The sequence below is a fragment of the Rhynchophorus ferrugineus genome, unplaced genomic scaffold, assembly GCF_030347505.1.
Source record: "Rhynchophorus ferrugineus isolate W39M unplaced genomic scaffold, kcgeb_rfMv2 rfM1, whole genome shotgun sequence".
Lineage (NCBI taxonomy): Eukaryota > Metazoa > Arthropoda > Insecta > Coleoptera > Curculionidae > Rhynchophorus > Rhynchophorus ferrugineus.
This window is the reverse complement of record NW_027472580.1, coordinates 19,079,350-19,100,789: the sequence shown is the minus strand read 5'-3', so window position 1 is coordinate 19,100,789 and position 21,440 is coordinate 19,079,350. Positions and strand designations below refer to the sequence as shown.

General features: G+C 33.5%; 2 protein-coding genes across 4 annotated transcripts; both read right to left on the bottom strand.

Moving 5' to 3' along the window:
• Positions 1–1,699: 1,699 nt before the first annotated feature.
• Positions 1,700–16,401, bottom strand: LOC143204853 (SET domain-containing protein SmydA-8). Its single transcript, XM_076417729.1, has 6 exons — positions 16,280–16,401; positions 15,941–16,125; positions 15,019–15,539; positions 14,305–14,560; positions 14,031–14,246; positions 1,700–2,188 (listed from the first exon to the last, which is right to left on the bottom strand). The coding sequence occupies exons 1-6, from the start codon at positions 16,324–16,326 to the stop codon at positions 1,752–1,754; spliced, it is 1,662 nt and encodes a 553-aa protein (XP_076273844.1). The 5' UTR covers positions 16,327–16,401; the 3' UTR covers positions 1,700–1,751.
• Positions 16,402–18,200: 1,799 nt separating this feature from the next.
• On the bottom strand, positions 18,201–21,440 carry Inos (Inositol-3-phosphate synthase). 3 transcript variants are annotated; one of them, XM_076417745.1, is made up of 10 exons: positions 21,300–21,440; positions 20,986–21,114; positions 20,761–20,933; positions 20,349–20,604; positions 19,612–19,951; positions 19,373–19,530; positions 19,206–19,314; positions 18,884–19,125; positions 18,597–18,829; positions 18,201–18,539 (listed from the first exon to the last, which is right to left on the bottom strand). In XM_076417745.1, exons 2-9 carry the CDS (start codon positions 21,091–21,093, stop codon positions 18,644–18,646), a joined length of 1,572 nt encoding a protein of 523 aa, XP_076273860.1. In that variant the 5' UTR covers positions 21,094–21,114; positions 21,300–21,440; the 3' UTR covers positions 18,201–18,539; positions 18,597–18,643. The 3 variants fall into 3 exon arrangements, with proteins under 3 accessions (XP_076273860.1, XP_076273853.1, XP_076273868.1); XM_076417738.1 differs by having other exon boundaries at positions 18,201–18,829; XM_076417753.1 differs by having other exon boundaries at positions 18,201–18,829; positions 21,314–21,428.

Sequence of the window (21,440 nt, the reverse complement as noted above, 5' to 3'; positions counted from 1 at the left end):
ATTTGTATATTACATTTATATTTAATTGAATTTTAATTAATAAATTTATTTTAGAAAAAAACGTGCGTGCCAAACATTACTAATGAGCCAATCAATATCTTCACAGTAAAATATTTTTCTTACACGTGCTTATAATGGAGATTTAAATTGACCAATCAAATTACTAGAATGGCCCATTATGGCGCCCTCTGGATGTTGGACAAAGCAAAACTTTGCGCCAGAGTCCCCTATTGAGTTGCATCTCTATTACTCTATGGTAGCGACGTTAATGACAGCGGTAAACAATTTGTTCTTACGACAGAATAAATAGTCCCTAGATACGAGTATTAATACACATAAGAATTTCTATTCCAGGGGTGTGCAACTCCATTGGTAAGTAGTGGGGCAAAATGTTGCTTAGTTCAATCACTGGCAGCGCTGACAACGTGAATTTGATTGGTTAGTTTAAAATAGTTATGTAGAAACCTGTAAGGAAAATACTTTCCTTTGATTGGTCTGCCATTTCGCCTGATTATTTTGTGATGTCACATTTATTCGACAATAGTATTTAAATAAAAATCCAAATTTAATTTTTAAAATCACTTTATTAAAATAAAGTCCTACACAAATATACATAAGTGTAAATAATATAAATATATATAAACAAAAAGCAACAAAAAAACAATTATGAACTCTATTCTAGGCAAAATTAAAATATCTATAATTCTTCTATAAGGCCTTCCCATATTTGTGTAGTGCCATCAATTTTATGGGATCTATTAGAGTTCTAACTTATCTTAATATATTGAAGGTAAACTTTAAATCCTTTCCTCTTGATATTGCTTAACTACATTAAACTAAAAATACAATCACACCTCATAATAACTTTTAAAATTTGGTCTTGGAAATCACTATGGATTGGACAGTTGAAACACTAAAAATGTATGTGTTTTTTAAAGATATTTAGATTTTAAAGTATTTAATCTGTGGAACTACTTAATATAGAATGTAGACAAATATTGCATGTTGTCTCTTTTTCAGAAGTTTTGTTAAATCGACTGAAATAAGACTAAAACACAATATTAGACTCTTATTTTCGTCAGAGTAAAGTTATGTTATGTTCTATGTTGTAGTCTCCCGCCGTTATAAAGGGTGCGGGTGTACTTCTAACAGGGAGTAAAGTATGTACTTTCGACCGAGGTATGAAAAAAAACTTATTTAAGATACTTTGGTGTAATGTTCAGTGGTGTAGTAATTTAAACTAATTAATACTTTGTTGATGATTACAACTTAATAGAAATTAGATTTAATTAAATGCAATTTAAAAAATATTAGTGAGTGTTAGTTCTTGAGATAGTTTGCATATATTTTAATATACAGATATTTATTCAATTTAATTAATGTTATGTATCAAATACATTTCTGATCTTACATTGAAAATACTGTAAAAACAAGTTTTAGTAAAATATCATTATTAATTAGTCTTTTTACTCTATTATGGAACAAACATGATTAATTTAATATATTATGGCCGAATTTCTACCACAGGGCGATCACTAGCCAGAATAAATATTATTTTTGAAAAATATTTGTTATTTATTTGACACACCATTATACACACTTATATTGTTCTACAAGATGATGGGACAAAATACAAATATTTATTCTGTGAAAGTATCTTCTCTCAAACGAACTCTTCGGGGAAAATTAAGACAATCACTCGGAAACAAATATTTATTAAATAATTATGACTACAAAACAAGAAGTACGTTTCAAGATTTATCTAATTTTTTGTTCTTCTTTTTCTGTTTCTTTCCATTCTTTTTTACGTTTTCCTTCTCATCCACTGTTTCAATTATTTGTTCGTTGTGATTTATCCCATTCTCTTCAGAATTTACCATTAATTTTTCTTTCAATCTCTTTGTTACTTCATTGTGCGTACGGTTATTATTAAGCAAATTGACGCTAACATCCTTCTGGATACTCTCAATGGATTCACGCAAATATTTCAGTTCTCGCAAAGCTACCAAAGCCATGCGTCCTTCTGGACTTTTGGTCGGTTCATAGAGCAAGTACTTGGCGGATTCTTTCAGGATTTTCTCTGCTCTCTTCAGCTCGGTTAACAATTCAATATCTGATAGTTCTTTGTTCCTGTATTCCTTGTTTGATAAGTCGACTATCGCAGACTGCAATTCGTACATTGTTAAAGCTAAAATTTAATATAAAATGAACAAAAAAATCAATAAACAGGAGAAACTAATCTTAATATCATCATAATTTTTTAATTACTCTTATTAATTCCGCAATCTGCCCAGAGGGCAATAAGCATATACATACATATATATATATATATATATATATATATATATATATATATATATATATATATATATATATATATATATATATATGGAATGTAGAAAATCACTTCATTAAGTGATCACCTATATAAAATACTATTTTAATTAATTAGTCTTATTCTAAAGTCTATATATCTCCAATAATCAGATCGGATGGTGTTAAACGTTTTAGTCTACGCACTTCACTGTCATTTCGCATATTTAGCTGATTAGCGACTACATTGGCACTTTATTTTGGAACCGTTGTATGATGGGTATATTAGACTTGTTAACGGTTCCCCATACTTGGATTCCAAATAGGCTTGAGTATAGTTTTATATAGTAATATCTTGTTATCTAACGATAACTTGGATTTGCGCCCGATAAGCCAATACATTTGGTAAAGTTTAAGACCAAGTTGTTTCCGTTTAGCGAATATATCTTTCCTCCAAGTTACGCGTCGATCTAGGTGCATACCAAGATATTTAGCATCCTCTGCTTGCGGGAGTTGACAATTATTTATATAGACTGGTGGACATGTTCTTCTACGGAGCGTAAAAGTTATATGACAGGATTTGTTTCGCTGGCTTTAATACGCCATGTTTTCAGCCACATTTGTATTTAATTTAGGTATGTTTTTTGGTTAATGACGCTATGGCTGGATCTTCATGAGAAGCTAAGACTGTCGTGCCGTCTGCGTATGTTGCCACAGTGGTTATTTTTGTTGTAGTTAGATCAGCTGGGTACAGATGATGTAGTACTGAACCCAGTACACTACCTGCAGAACTCCTGAATATATTGCATGTAAGTCGGTATGATAAACGGTAAAATGGCAATCTGTGAGGTAAGATTTTAGTGGCTTATAATCCGGATGAGGCAGAAGTTTCTTTAATTTAACTTGCAATCCTATATGCCATACTTTATCAAAGCAAGATATATGTCTAGAAATGCAGCTGAACAATATCATTTGGCCTTTTAGTACATATTTATTATGCTTACAAGTCTATGCACTTGTTCTATTATTCCATACTTATTACGATACCCAAATTGGTGTTCCAGAATAATTTTTATATTTTTCTGTTATACAAATGAGCCTTTTAATGTACAGTTTCTCAAAAACTTTTGAGAATATCGATAATAAACTTATATGCCGGTAAGAGGTGACATATTCTGGTGTTTTCCCTGGTTTGAGGATCATTATTATTTGAGCTATTTTCCAGATGCTAGGAAAATAATTAATGCGCAATATAGCATTGAATATGAATGTTAATAATTTTACCCCCTTCTCTGATAGTTCTTGGAATATTTTCCAGTTATTAAGTCAAATCCAGGGACTCTTCTACAATTAATTAATTGTTGAACTTCTTTGACGATGAATTTTTTATGTGGTAAATCCATTTGAAATTGAAAATATAGGAAGTTAGTAATTTTATTTCCGTCATCTTTATATCATAAAATGAATAAAAAAATATCATGAAATATTTCAGAAAGTAATATTTTATAGGTTTTAGGTAAATTATCAGTAAGGGAATTAATTTTGAGGATTTGTTGTAAATAATATTGTTGCTATGAGATGCTATGAACGCTATACTTTCATGACTCTGCTTTCAACATAATTTCACTCAATTAATATTGACAATGCATGCATTCCATCACTAAATCTTTTTCCAGAAGACTCTCCTTACGCTTTAATCTCTTTATTTCTTTTTGGAGTATTAATTTTTTTTTAGATATAACGAAAGCCAAGAATCAGGAGTAACTAAATCTGTAAAGCAAGCAAATAAGCTGGATGTTGCAACAATTTTTACTTCAATCCACTGTTTTAACATGTTTTTTTTAAGATGAACAGATACGTTATCATACTGTTATTCACCAATTCCTTCAACCAACTCAAAAAAAACTGACGATGATACTTTTTAACCAATGTTCGTATTAAATGTCGATAACTAGTAGTGCCGATATATTAGGTAGTTGCGTGTATTTTAATCAACAATACAGGCGAAGGATCGAGTAACAATTAAACAACCTAAACTAACTGACTAATAACAATAACTAACTAATAACAAATTTCCGTCTAGTATTATTGAATTTTTAAATAAATAAAAATCTTTTAGAAACCTATGGTGATGAAATGATGAATGATGAAGTGATGAAAAATGTCAGAAAATATCAGCAAATACAAATATCGATATTTGATTTTTTAAACATTTTAAAAAGTATTCATATTTTTATAATTATATTCCTGTCCATATGTATTAAAAGTTGCTAAAACTGAATGAATCTCTTAGGCCAGGCGTAAAATGGGACTCAGCTTGGTGAGGTTTTTGTTTTTTTTTGGCCTGGAACCGGGTAGGGGAATCCTGTTACGGATACCTGGTCGGGAAGACCCGCAAGAATAAGCGAGTTGGACTGATTATGTGGAGGCTGCCTCTGGGCTACCCACTAAACCCCACCCTATCAGCTGATCCAATGACCCTAACTGATACTTCTTACTGTTAGTAAGGAGGGTGTCCGTAACCGGTAACACCGTTAAGAGGCACAAGGGCCAGGCAAGGACGTGGCGTCGTTATCACACCACGCAGCTTGCGGTACATGAGTTAATCGCTCGCCGGAGAAGGTCGAGGCAATTAGGAGTTAGAGCACGACGGGGTAGTGTCGACTGTGATAGAATAAGGCTACGAAGAGCTGAATGAGTTATTGGCCTGACATATCGGCCAGCTCGGTAATACATCTATTGTCCGAAAGACGAAGAGTGGAGAAATATCTCGAATAAACCTCGGATATAAAATCGTGAACTTGGGGGACGTCTGTTTCTCTATGAATTTGATTGTTCCTGGCGAACCATGGGGCATTAATAATTCTCCTGAGAATTTTGTTTTGAAACACTTGGAGACGTTCCACCTAGCTGGGGGAGACGTATTTTAGATAGACACTGGAGCCGTATAGAACGACTGATCGAACCAGCATCTTGTACAGGAGAGATTTTATAGATAGAGGAAGCCTGCTGGCTCTGTTGATAAGCGGGAACAGCAAATTTACAATACCTTGACCTTTATGGAGGGACTTTTAAATGTGGGAATTCCACCTAAATTTGCGATCGAAGACAAGACCGAGATAGGTGGCTTCTTCTGACCATGGGATTTCGGCGTTCTCGATTTTAAGACGCGAAATGCTCGGTGCAAAACGCTTCTTGTGGAAGAAGATGGCCTGGGTTTTCTGTGGGTTGACCTGCAACCTCCAGAAATGTAACCACTGGACCGTCTCATCGAGTTGTTTTTGGAGTCTGCTTCGGATGTGCGGTGCTACTCTTGAAGAAGCAAAGTAAGCAGTGTCGTCTGCGTAAAAAGCAGCCTCAACTTGTGGTCTCCTAGGGATATCTGAAAGAAAGATATTAAATAGAGCGGGTGCCAGTGGGGAGCCTTGTGGAACTCCTGCGTCGATGGTTTTCCGGCTAGAGAGAATATCTTTAATCTTCACCTGGAACGATCGTCCTAACAGAAATGATTTGATAAGAGCTGTTAGGTCATCAGGTAGACCTAATCGGAGGCATTTCGCCACTAAGCCTTCGTGCCAAACCTTGTCAAAGGCTTTGGTTAGGTCCAAGAAGACCGCTCCAAGTCTTTCACGTCGGTTAAAAGCACAGTTGATTTTTGCGGCCAGCCGATGGGCCTGATGAACGGCTGAATGTTTAGCGCGGAACCCGAATTGTTCATCTGGAATGATATTGTTTGTCTTCGTAAAATCATTGAGGGCATAAAGAATTGCTCTTTCAGCCAGCTTGGAAATGGAACTTAGTAGGCTGATAGGTCTGTAGTCAGAAGGTGATGACTTAGCTCCTTTTTTGGGGAGAGCTTGGTGAGGTGACGCATCGTGAGTCACGGCGAGATTTTGTGGGTTTAAAGAACGATAGCTACCGCACAATATAGCTTCGCAGCATGCCGTGGCGCTAACGTGATCCTGAGAAACGCAGTATTCTTGTCGTAGTTTTTCGCTTAAAGTCGGTGTTTAAAAATGAAAGAAGTATTAATCGAATCTGAGTGGACGCGACAAGTTTTGTACGATACAAGTCATGTATACTACATGAGGAATAAATTATTTAATTAAAGAAAATTCTCCGTGAATCTTTCCTTTTAGATATAAATTCTCAGTTACCTTTTACTAACCATCTGGGAGATAAACATTACCATTTCAGATTCGAATTCGTCTTCCGAATCAGATTCAGTTCTAAATTCCAGTTCAGTCGTTATTAGTTCAGTATCAGTTGCCTTTGTATCAAGCCTACTACTGTGTACAGCATTAATGCAAAGCGAGAACCGCAATCGTATTTGCGCGGTTTCGGCGTCTGGCGGTTTTATTCTGTGTACACTTACCGTGACACTCACTGCGTCACCTCACCAAGCTGCGTCCCATTTAGCGCTTGACTTTACTGTAGATGTTTACCTTTATGAAAACGCTAGTACCTCTGACGTTTTTTATGACCTAGTGACGTTTTATGGCGTTATATTTGTTACCAGTAAATATAACAAAATTTGTAACTAGAGAGGGAGCCTAGGTACCTTACATGTGCCATCCATGCGTTAAATATTTTGCCAACTACAAAGAAAATTCACTATTCATCAATTGCTAAATGCACTTTATTAATGAATATGCCCAGTAGGCCCAAATCGGCCCAAAGTCATAAAAGGCCGTCTTACACTTCAGTTAATATATCCGTGTCCCACAAGATGGAAACTTCTTTACGATCCTATAATACAGCTTAGAAGTGTCAGCCACCGAGAAGAAATTTCTAGAAAATATCGATATATTGCTTCCAATATTTTAGAACGGTCTTCGATATATGGAAGAAAAAAAATATCGATAAATTTTCAAATTAAGTACCAAAATACATTAAACCTTCAAAATTAAGTACTAATTTAAAAGGTTTATTAAAAATAATTGACTAGTTTTTATGAAGTTTAAGAAATACATTTAATTTTTTTTTATATATATAAAAATATCGACTGAAAAAATACATAGATATAGCATATTCAAAGTTTTTTTTAGTACATTTAATTTTTTTTAATATCTAAAAATATCGACCGAAAAAATACATACATATTGCCTATTCAAAGTTTTTTATTGTATATGCGTCATCAATATGTTTAATGTATTGCCTACCAAAATTTGTAAATTAGTTTTAGATTCAGACAATATTTTCCTTCTCATTTTATTCTAGTTAGAAAGAGACACAATGCTGTCTGATTAATTCGAACACGTAAACGAATGAGCCTGTCAAAGTCGTCCGGTTGTCAGACGTACGCAAAATTATTCAAAATATTAGTTATAATTACTACAGATTATAAACCGGCAAACGTTATTTTAGCGCTTTGACTGTTTTGATAAATTTTAAATCGCTCCGTAATATCACTTCATTCATCACAAATTGATTACGGCTTGACTGAACTGAACTAACAGGTCAATTGCAAAGTCCCCGGCCTACCATAGTAAAGCACATGTTTTGGCAAATTTTTTTTTATTTATATTCACTTTCATTCATTTCATATTCACATTCATAATTGCCTTCAAGGGAGATACACTGGTTATAGTGACCCTCCAACGTTTCGATACCATTTTTGTAGTACGATTTATCCTTGGCTTCAAAATAGGCCTCAGTTTCGTCGATCACCTCTTCATTCGACGAACATTTCTTCCCAGCGAGCATTCCTTTGGGATCTGAGAACAGGAAATAGTCGTTGGGGGCCAGATCTGGAGAATACGGTGGATGAGAAAGCTATTCCAAGCCCAATTCATGTATTTTCCCATCGTTTTCACTTACTTATGACAGGGTGCATTATCTTGGTGAAGCAGCACTTTCTTTTTCTTCAAATGCGGCTGTTTATCGGCGATTTCGTCCTTCAAACGGTCCAATAACGCTATGTAATAGTCGCTGTTGATGCTCCTTCCTTTTTTAAGGTAGTCAATGAAAATTATTCCATGCGCATCCCAAAATACCGACGCCATAACCTTGCCAACCATGTGCAGTCCACTTGGATGACTGGCGATTGGGTTTCGGAGTCAAATGATGGAGCCATGTTTCATCCATTGTCACATATCGACGCAATAACTCGGGTTTATTACACTTGATCATCTTCAAACACTGCTCCCAATCATCAACTTGTCGTTGTTTTTGGTCAAAACTGAGCTCACGCGACAGCCACTTTGCACAGAGCCTTCTCATACCCAAATATTCGTGAATGATATGACGTACACGTTCAGTTGATATCTTTAGAGTGACTGCTATTTCATTCAATTTCAATGTACGGTCATTCAAAATAATTTTGTCGATTTTTTTGATGTTTTCATCGGTAACAACTTTTTTTGGGCGTCCACTGCGTTCACCGTCTTTGATGCTCATTTCACCACGTTTAAACTTAGCATAACAATCTTCGATGGTTTACTGGGGCAGTCCGGAAACTCGGTATCAAGCCAAGTTTGCTTCAACTATATTTTTTCCCTTCAAAAAGCAATATTATATTACATTTTTTTCACAATAACAAAAGTTGCTTCACTCAAAATGCTATAATTCACAAACTAATGATCCGATAGCAATCAAATTTATACATGCATCTTTTGAGGGTTAGGGCTAAGTAAAAACATATGGATTTAATTCTAGTAGCGCCATCTATTTGTCAGGCCGTGAACTTTTCAATTAACCTGCTATTTCCAATTGTTACTAGGTAAATATAAATGAAATGTTTCATTGCATTTTTTGCAATTTACTTTTTTAGATATAAGCCCGAAAAAAGATATACAGTAGATGAGATGGCTGAACGATATGGTCACATAGTATTATGACTTCCCCCTATCCTTCCTATAACCGTATATTAAATATAATCGAGTTGATATGGGAGGTAGCAAAGTCTTATTATAAAAGACATGCTGGTCGAGAAGGATATTCCATCAAGAACTGTTTGGATATGTGGAAGGAAGCATTGTCAACCATAACACCTTCGGTTTGGATGAACTCGATAAGACATACAGAGGAATTAATTGATAAATGGTGGATCGTGAACATGTTTAGACAGATTGGAAATAAACAGTTTAGTGATCGACTTGGACAGTGACTCGGAAAGTGAAAGTGACTAAAGGAAACTTTCAGGATACGTGATAATGCTGTGAAATGATGGAAATTCCTGAGACAGAGTGATGAGAGTGGAAACAACTAAAGGTCTGCACCTAATTAATAGAATATAATTGTAGAAAATGGTATTGTAGGGCGTGAAAGATTTGTGTACAGAGATATGATTATAATTGTTCGGAATTAAACATGAGCATTAGATCAGAATGTATGAGGAGAGAATGAATACTAAATGTTTTGTAGATATGGTAAATGCATTAGACAGAATTCAGTGATTAATTTTATCAAGAATTGTGTACACAGGTAGTGGAAGAAATAAAAAATACAGTGATATCAAGATGACTTGACAAGTAAACACACCATCGAAAGACACAAGAACGTAAAAAGGTAAATATGCTGTCGAATGGAAGTAAAATGCATTACTTTGATATATAATTGTTAATTGGGTGGATTAGGCCTCCAGAGGAATACCACTACTTAGAAATATGTGCCTAGAACTTTACCTCATGGGTGGTGTGGAAAAGAATTTAATATACTATAATGTTAAAATAAACTAAATATATTTGATAACATTTTTGTTCAGTTATTTTATTTAGATTAGAATGTTGTTGTATGTCAAAGCCAAGCTGAACTAAAACTCAGAGTTGATGCGGCAACATTGGGACGTTTTGACCTGACAAATTTCAATGATGCATATAAAAAAAAATATCAGCCAAAAATATCGATAATTTTTGAAAATATCTTATATATATTTAAATATATTTCTATATATATATATATATTTTCGCCATCCCTAGTACAGCTTATGAAAAATTACTTACTTGATAAGTCGTGTTTATAACACTTTCTCGGCCAAAGAACTAGAATACTTTAAGGAATTCATTGAAATATCATTATATCGTTCATTAGATTAATTTCAGGAAAACAATTATTACTATGGCACCCGTCTGCCTGCCTTAATATGTATTAGAACCAGATTAGATCGGCTGCAAGATTGTAATTTGAGGAGTTTTAATGTTATTATATTAGAACTAAAAGAGAGCTTAGAAAGAAGATTTAATAAGTTTTTTAAAATGGTACCTAAAATAAATGGAGCCATATTGGCGTCATGCTACCTTCCCAGTTATAAAAGGCGTTGGTTGACAGAAAGCATAACAACAGATGAGAGACGAGATGAGAGAAAGTAATTCAACATCTCGCAATTCATGCCTTAGCGCCAAATTATAAAAAACCTGCCACGGAAACAGCAGTACTAGTAAAAAATATGATGAACAACCACAAACATCAAAATGGTGCTTTAAAAAAATACTGTATTTTGTATTTTATATTTCAAATAATCCACTTAAAATATTGTGTATTTCGTATTTTGAATACATGCGAGATAGTATTCTATAAATTATATTTTAATTAAAGCAAAACATGTATTTTACCCAACTCTGGTAACAGTCATCCTCTTGCATGACAGGATACGCTGTTGCAGCGTACTTACCACTTTAACACTTGAAGATTACCACACTGAAGAAATAAACAAATTGACCGATGATTGGATTGCTGGCAAACTAACATCGTTCTTTCGGCACAGTATCGCCATATTGCCAGAAATATAGTCCTTCCAATAAAACAGCCAATGCACGTCACAGATGGCGTCGAATATACTCCTAAATGCGGTTTGTAAACATGTGAAGTTAATTTTAATATCGAAGCGGATTTGTCCTTTTCATTTTACCCTAGTTAAAACGAAACCGAAAGCTGTCTGATGTGTCGGAACATGTAACCGCATCAGTATACAAAATTCAATTTGGATTGGTATTGGTGCGCCATATTGCTAAATGTCTACAAAATTCTTAACATTAGTAATAAGAATTAAAGGTTAAAAACCAACAACAGTTGGAAACCAAAAGTCAAATTGGTGGCAACATTGCTGACGTCATAAAATTTAATAACGTGCTTTAACTATTTTATTGGATAGGCAATAGGAAAATTTGTAGAAAATTATGAAAAATATTTTGATCAAAATATATAGTAGCGACCTTGAGGCATGTCGAATTTTACATCCTGGAATAACGGTCTACAAAATACCCAGAAATATAATCTCAGATTTTTTTTATACAGCCAATAAATAACGATCACATAATGTAAACACCACTGTTTCATTTCGTTTTACCACCATTCACCGAGCCACATCATTTACCCTAAAGTGGTGATCCCGACGTGATCTTTCGCAAAATTGGGTTTGGACTCGTGAATGGAGGGTACGTGCAACATGGTGTATTTTACGTGGCCGTTATTTTTTGTTTCAAAACTTTCAATATTTTTAATTCGATTCGTTTTCGATTTTACCTTCAATATTCCTTTTCATTTTATTCATGTCAAAATGTTCTTTCACAATCTTTTGAACCCATAGATATTTTTACATCATTGCTTAATCATCAGCGTCTCAGCATCTTAATCATCATAATGTCTTCATTCGCTCGCCGTCTCCGTCATAATGGCAGACATTTTGATTTGAAAGGCTTTGGGCAGCTTCGGTCGGATACCGTCGTTATTTGTTTTTTTCTGAATTACCGTAACGTATGTGACTACGGATTAGTCACAGAGCAGCTCCAGAAGCTAGGTACCGATTGCAGTCACCGTAGACTCGTCATGTCTTCGCCGAGGTACCAGAATTGCCAACGTCTCGTCGTCGAAGAAAATAAGCTACCACGTCGTCGAACAATCGATCCTCCCACAGCGTCGATTACGGGAGCCCTGTCCGAAAAATATCTTGTTGTCAACGTCGTCGATGGACCACATTCAAGTGCCAAAGCGACGATGAAGCAAAGGTATCTGTAGGACCGAAAGATATCAACAGCCGTACCAACCACAACCGTTTTGGTTTAACATATCCAAATGTTTAAAACTCTTTTCATGCATCTTTTTTTTTTTTGTTGTTTAAAATATTTGTATGTAAAATTCTGGCAGGGGAGTATTGTAGCGACCTTGAGGCATGTCGAATTTTACATCGTGGAATAACGGTCTACAAAATACTTTGAAATATAATCTCAGATGTTGAACAAGGACGGGGCCAGCAGCACCAACTAGAACACGATAACGAATAGCTGGCAACCCCGAGACGTTTATCTGGGATGTTATTGAAGGGCATTTCCAATCATTGAGTAACCGACCATCGTTTGGTTTAGACGTGCCACTATTACCGTCTCCAGGTAACACCGGTGCCATCCGTTTCATCTATTTTGTATTTTTCACATTTTGGGTTTTAATATTTTTATTACGATTCTTTTTCGATTTTACTTTTGTTCCTTCAACATTACATTCTTTCAAAAATTTGTTCCTCATTAAATTTTATTTTAGTACCGGAACATTGAACTTAAAATTTAATTTTATTATTTTAATTTTTTTTTTCAAATTTGATTTCTTTGGCAATCTTTTGAATTCTTAGAGCTTTTGACATTACCATCTAGACTAGACATCAGCATCTCGACTAGACATTTCTTTCGGCACTATTTTTAAATCATGATGTCTTCCTTCGTTCGCAATCTCAGTCATATTGGTAGACATTTTAATTTGAAAGGCTTTGGGCAGCTTCGGTCGGATACCGTCGTTATTTGTTTTCTCTCGATTACCGTAACGTATGTGACTACGGATTAGTCACAGAGCAGTCTCAGAAGCTAGGTACGGATTACAGTCATCGTAGACTCGTCATGTCTTCACCCTGGTACCAGAATTGCCTACGTCTCGTCGTCGAAGAAAATAAGTTATCACGTCGTCGAACCATCAAACTTTCCACAGCGTCGATTACGTGAGCCCTGTTCGAAAAATATTTTGTTTTCAACGTCGTTCATAGACCACGTTCAAGTGCCAAAGCAACAATGAAGCGACGGTATCTGTAGAACCGAAATATATCAACAGCCGTACTAGCGCACAACCACCGTACCGTATATTTCGTTTTGTCAGCCGTATAAATCAGTTTTGTTTTATCATATCCAAATGTTTCAAATATATTCGCTTTCTATATATAGCATATTTATTTTTTATATATTTATACATTTTTATATATTTTTTGTTATGAATTATATGTAAAATTCTGACAGGGGAGTATTGTAGCGACCTTGAGGCATGTCGAATTTTACATCGTGGAATAACTGTCTACAAGATACCTAGAAATATAATCTCAGATATTGGATATCTCAGATAATATATAACACGAGCGGGGTGCTAGCAGCGCCAATAATATAATGATAACGATTATCTGGCAACCCCGATACGTTTATCTGGGATGTTATTGAAGGGTACTTTCGATCATCCAGTATCTGACCAGACGTGCCATCATCGACTACCCAAGCCTCGTCAACAGGTATACGCAGCGCCGATACCTTTCATTTATTTGTATTTCCTTAATATTCTATATTGTCTATAAATAACGGTCACATAATGTAAACACCACTGTTTCATTTCGTTTTACCTCCATTCACCAAGCCACATCATTTACCCTAAAATATTGTACCAATTTTTCTCAATAAATGCCCTTTTAAAGAGAAAATAATGTTAGAATACATTCAAGCTTCTAATAGTATCACTTAGTAAGATAATTTTACCTCGTATCCTCGAAATTCCTGGTTCTAATTTTGTAAACACTGAAAGCAGACGACCACACAAATCGATTTTCTTGGTCAAATTATTCTTAGTAGGGGGAAGTTTAGCGTAAAGAGCTACCATGTTTTGTTTTAATTCCAACATTAAATAATGATTAGGATGAAAAGTCAGTGCCAGGTTGTTGTGCAAGCTTTCCATATCATAAAGATTTCCCTGGCCTACATTAAAATACAATTAAAAACTACTGCTGATGCGGCTAATGGAGTTTAGACTCACTGATATCATCGATTCTACTTCTGGCTTCTTCGATGGCTAAATTAATAAGAAAATCTTTGAATACCATCTGACACTGATTGCATTGCCATATTTTGAAATCGTCTTGCAGTTCTTTCATTCTCAAAACTCCCTTCCTGCATTTATGGCACACGAGGGTACTAATTTCAGTCCCTAATTCGGTTGGATCTTGACATCTTTTACACCTACAACGAAAATATTTTCCTTCTATCAGGTGCCGTTGACGTTCTTGAGTACCCTAAATAAAATAAAAAATAATATAAAAATTAAATAATATGTCCTTCGCCAAAACGTAATTAAAAAGCTAACATGCTAATAATTTAAATTAAATTAAACAAACTGAGTAAGGGTCAATATTCTATAACCTATAATTAAACCATACCAGTATATAAGAAAATTGAGAACCATAGCAAATTGATTATCTTAAAAAGAGAAAAAAAACCATCACCAAAACGTCATTATTAATACAAAAACAAATTTTAAACTATATTAGTGAAAACTACAGATTAAATTTTAATAAGCTTTAAAATATTTATTATTGTAAAATATTTAAAATGAAAAGACCGTAACACTATCTTAAAAGAATAATTTAAATATAAACTCCTTCACCAAAATAAAAATAATCATGATCAGACAATCATCATGTTCAAACATTCACTAGGATATCACCTATAGAGCGTCGAGAATCTTAATTACCTGTAATGTGTTAGCATAGTTGAAATATATTGGTTCATTCTCCTCAATATCTACACTGGCATATACACCCATCACAAAATGGTCATCAACCGAAAGATGAGCGTTTGCTAGACAATCATGAGCCATCATCGCAGCTTCAAGGTACAATCCTCTCAAGCATTGCGTTTCCGGTTTGATGATGGATATGCTTTGAGACGCAGGGGGGCGTACCTCAAAGGTATTCACGTCTAGGATGCCACATAGTTTCTGAACAATTTCCTGATTTAAGTCAGCTGGCGATAACAAATTCATCTCCTTCATGACGTTCTCCACCGAGATCCTGTGACGCCTCCAAATGGGCGTGTCGCGTCTAGTTTCTAAATGGGGCTCCAGGCTCATAATGCGATAATAAGTTCCTGGATCATATTTGCGCATCAGGAGGCATCTCAAAGGAAATATTAAAGAACTGTTTTCCATAATAACTTGTCCTTTAATGCGCGCAACTTTTAAAGCATCACATTCTGCTTGTTTGTGAAATTTTCCTAAAATTATCAATAGAAAATCCAATGCACACTCTGTGTAAAAAGTAATCGGAATTTATAACTGTAGAGAAACTATTCTTCTCTATAAAAACATAATTCTTTAAAGAAAACCTCATTTTATGTTATTGTTTCGCAAGTTGATTAGTTTAACACTTATTAGTTTAACAGGCGTCTTTACATATACTGTTAACTATAAACCAAATAAATAAGTATCAATTATATATAACAAAATGTCAATAAATTGACATATAAAAGAACAAAATAAGTAGAGTAAATAAATCTACCATAAACTTAAATAATATAATTCCGATCTCCAATAAGTCTAACTGTATTTTATTTATTTACTAAATTAATTTAATATAATTATCTTCTTCACTTAAAATATATAAAACGACTCTTACCTTCGCAATTATTTGTGCACATCAATGCTGTATCGCATCCTGAACAATAACAACATCTTGATAAAACAATAATTTTCAAACACTTAAAACATCTTGAAGGGCCGTTCAGTTGCGGACCCAAAAACAATGGATTTTCCTTGAATATTAACTCGCCCTGTTTCAAATTTTTATTAGCCACCATGTATCTATTTAAAAGAGAAAAAATACGATTACAGAATTTGGCTTAAATTACCTAATTACTATTTTTTAAATTTTTTGTCAAGAAACAGAGTTCGCTAACATTTTAACAACAATTATGAATTAAACAAGAAAATAAAAGCAGTATTATTTATTACTTACCGACCCAATAAGTCATTTTTTACTATTTTATATGTTTTGTTGGCCATTTTTATCTATGCGGAACTGAAAACCTCTATTGACAGCCGTAATTTGAGTTTCGGTAAGTTAAAATTAGATTTCGTGTCCTTTATTTTACATTTTCGAAATGGTCTAAATTAGAAGTTTTACAACATTGGCAACCAATCATACACATGCTATATTGTTTAGATCTAAAATATATATTTAACATACAACTACTATATTGTGAATATATGTCATCGAACTGGAACGGCCTATTCCTAATTTTCTTTTTTCATTTGCTCTCCAAAATTATTTTAAAACTGTGAACTACATATAAACTATTAAGTGGAAAAAATGTATATACAATTTTAAACGCCTGACCCATAACATCTAACACATTAAACTTAAACAAGATATTTTTAACACTAATGAAACAATAAAAATGTTTATAGAAATTTAATAGAAATATTTATCGTATAATTTTAAAATATAAAAGTACCTTAATCGCCAATTATACATTTCTATTATTAATAGTTTTGTTTAAAAGCATTCTTTCTTCTAGACACAAATTAATAGATACCCCATGATTCTAAGTACGGTTCTAACATTTGCCACTTTTATATATATTTGAGCCGACATTTGGAGCTGATATTACAGGTACTTACGGTACAGGAGCTGATATTTGAAGTCAAGTGTAATCTTAAGTTGTCAATTAAATATATAAATTATAATATTGTCCTCTAAACAATAACTAAATCATGCTTTATAGTATGTTTTTACTTTGACATTTTGTATATATTTTCTTTCAATGCAATGCAACTAGCTCTTGAAAATTACTTACTTTTATTACCTGTTCAAGTGCATTTATATAGCAAAATTCTCACCACATAAAATGACATCAAATTGGCGTACATAAGATCTTAAACTACAATCATTAGTTATCATATCATTTATTTGATTTATCCTAACATGAAATTAGGATAACTGACTCCAAAATAAAATAATTAAAGGAATAGCAAAATGGGACTCTTCAACAAATAGTGGTCACAAAATATAGAAAACTATATTGTTCATAATAGCATATGGTAATTATGTGAATCCGTTCAATGTATCTAAATCACGTCTCTGTTATCTATGGTTTTATCGATTTTAGAAGCAATTGTCCATATTATAAAAAAACGCTATTGTATTAAAAATATAGATAACAATGTTTCAGGCGGTATTTCGCTAATAATTTTCTAATCACTGAAAAACATATTATTTTAAATACATTTAAATATTAGTTTATTTTTTTATATATATTATAGTCTCCTTTTACCAACTAGGGGTTTATCTGGACTGGACCTACAGTTTAACGTGGACTCCAAGCCACGGTCCTCGGCATTAAGCCTACCGACTGGCGAGTGACCAATTTAGAAATCATGTTGCCTTTACCACTGCGCCACCAAGCCGGCAATATTAGTTTAGGTCGCAATTTGTAGAGTGATTGGGTAAGAACGAGTAAATCATGAATCATTTAAAATAGTAATTTTTGTCGTATCAATTCAAAGCACTTATTTTTGATAACACAATATAGTTTTGTAAATTGTGGTTACGCAAAAATATTAATTTGCGAAAAAAAAAACAGAAAGTATATCGCAAATATAAACTTAGTTAACACTCTTTGTTGATAAATGTTCAATAAAAATACCAAGATATTAACCATATTTCTACCAATTAATATATGATTAGAAACAATAATTCTTGGTTTCATACTGATCAAATAACACTCTACACTAACTTCTCCAAATAACTTCGCATGATCTGGTTAAGGCACTATTTTTCATAAAATTATTTTTTAGCTATCAAATAAACTGCTGTGCTCAAAGATTACAGATGCAGTTAAACAAACTTGAAAAATAAGGCAAAACAAAAAATCAAACACAATAAAATAAAACATTTATTTAATATAAATATTTTTAGTACATAAACTTTGACAAAATAAACCTGAACAATTAAGTAACTAGCTGTAAATATATACTTAATTTGTGTTAGCCTTTATACTTTTGAAAGAATAATAGTATTAAAATTAAAAAAAAACGTATAATAAACTCTTTTAAAAACATTATCACATAATTTTTTGCAATATATTTGAGAGATCCTGATCAATAAACCATTTATTCCTGTATCATGGCTGATAATTGAACAGTAAATGTATAGGTCAAATATATCTTATTGTACTATCTTACTGTGTTTTTTATCGTTCAGATAAATATTAGAACTACAACATATTAGGTCAATTTAAAATTTAAAACCAATAATAATACATTATCAATACTTCTAAGACATAAAGGATACTTTCAAGTGTTTGCATTTGTCAACATTTTACTTTCCATTTTCCAATTTTCGTTTTTTTGCTTTAGGCGGCAATGCTGAAGATATGAGGAATGGTATTTTATGCTCCAAAGTCATATTTGTATCTGGAGGAAGTCCTACACAAGCTCTCATGATATTCTCTATGCAGCACCTCTGTTTAAATAGTGCATTTACCACTGGGGTGCCATTCGGGACCTTTAAGAGAAATGTTTAAAATTATGAACAATTTTTAACTAAAATTTTACTTACCAATGGTGCTTTACACAGGTAACTAAGGACAGACAACACAGGATGCAACCCAGTAAACTGATCATCAGACCATTCCTGTCTTTTAATTTGAATTCTGGAAAATAACTCTCCCAAAATAATCAAATCCAAAATAATGGGTGTTGCTAGCAAAGAATCTTCACAGGTATTATGAATTACTATAGTGTTCAGTCCACCCATCATTATCTCTGATGTATATTCATCCATTGCTCTTTTGGAATCACCTTGATATTAAAAATGCACATTAGCAATATTATTGATAAAAATCTTAAATTAAAAATGTATTTAAAAAAAAGGTCATTACCAACATAAGGTACATATTTTATAACTACAATATGATCTGGTTTCTCCCCAGGTTTATACAAAATCCCATTGGACTCGACCATGTCATCAACAACATTACTTTTAGATATCTACAAAATATTTTTATTTAATTTTTAGATATACATACTGCCATTGACAATACAATACCTCTTTTGACCTAAACTGTTCAGGTGCACTGAGATTTCGACCATCATTATTCCCAAGGTGATTGTAGCTGACAATACTCACTGGTTTAATACCAGCGCTGACCATAAAATCAACCAACAAGCTCTTTATTTTTGTCTGACCAGACTTGAAATCATCCCCTGGTATTAACAAAATGATAGTGAAAAGGCATTGAAAAAAATTATCTTAATATACATAGTATACCATGACAGATAACTCACCTGCAATGAAAACATTGTTTTGCTCGGCATACTCGATCAATCCCGGAACAAAAGTGTTCTGTGGTGATCCATTGATGTATGTACATCCTTTTGAAATTGCGGCGTATGCGAAAAGAGTTGATGGCGAAATTTCCTCATGATTTTTCTTAATAGCCCGCTTTAAGTGTTCAGCAGTATCATTCACTCCCTCTAAAACACTGCTGAATCTCTCGGTATTCGCGGTCCACAATACGATGACTTTGTCAACTTTAGAAGAAGACTTAAAATCGTCGATATCCTTCATAATTTGCTCGATCTGTTCTAGTTTAGTTCCGGATAGGGCATTGTCTACTCTTGATTTCTAAATTACAAAAAAGGATTTTCAATAGAAAATATATACAACAATATTTCAAACGATAGATCGCTAGTGAGTAGTACTTCACTAATAATTTATTAACTACCGACAAACGTTTTTTTTTTCATTAATTTTTTCAATTATCAATTTTAGAATATGAAGGTAATATGTGAGTCTAGTTACTCAACTACTCGCTACACGTACAATTTTAAATAATAGTTCAAAAACATTTGTCTACACGATCTAACGCTATGTAGGTTGTTTATGTATAGACTGATTTGGGCAAAAATATAGGGAGGATATAATTATAAATAGTAAATATATGTATATAAAAAAAAACTCGTTTAACACTCTCTGCTGGCAGATGTGGCACCACGTTCAGTAAAAACACAAAGATATTAACCTGATTTTCAGCAATAAATCCCTGATTAAATATAGCAGCTCTTGGTTTCATATTGATCAAATAAGGTTTGAGTTGCTGTTGAAGCGAAGGTTCGAGCACCTGAGCCCTTTCAGTGGCCTCGGCCAGATTCATGCCGCTGATGTCCCACCCGTCAATGGCAATATCGTTTGGATTTACCGTCGGAAGCAGATGTGCTAGTGGTATGAAGATGCCATCTGATATTCGAACCGTAGAAGCTTGAGTAACGGAGCCAAACCTTATTAAAGAATAGAGCTATTGATTCACTTTGTGGAAGAAACAATGTATTTACCAAAAAGTTTATGAGTAACTTAATTTATATGTATATGATGATTGATGTATCTATAATTATAAATATATTGGAGAATCAAAACCTGCTCGTTAATCTTATTACCAGTTGGCCTTTTGGATTCCCTTCTTGACAGGCCAGGATAGCCCCATTTTATTCGCTAAAACAGCTGCCGTAAAGGTAGTTCCGTTGTTGCCACCCCAGCCCACCAACATAACTCCCAATTTTGGTATTTTACGGTCAGTTCGGAATACCAGCTTTTCTGTTATATTATTGACCTAAACAAGAATGTAGATAAAGCTTTTGATAATATAAAATGAAATTACTTACCACAACGGTTTTGCCATTTTCCACGCCTTTAGTGTATTGATAATCATATTTAGCTTCAATGAATTGGTCAGTATATTTAACATTAGGACTGTTTACCACCAACTCCATTATGACTATTCACCTAAACACCTATTAAAAATTATATAAATTAGGATAATCCACTCGTTAACAGACTATATAGATATAAATCTAATACAAATAAATTTTTAATACGTATCTAAAAATGTAGCCATTATGTCAAACAAAATTGAGAATTACTGACTTAGCAGTACCATTTTTTTTCGAGAATATAGGAATAATCGTGATAATCTTACCAATAATTATTCACCTATAAAGACAATTGATTTAAAGAATTATGCCGGTAAAGCGGAGCTCCGACAACACGTATTAAACTTAGGTTAGTTAACTGATGGGTATGGGCCGCGCTACTCAGCGATTTGGTGTGGAATAATTCT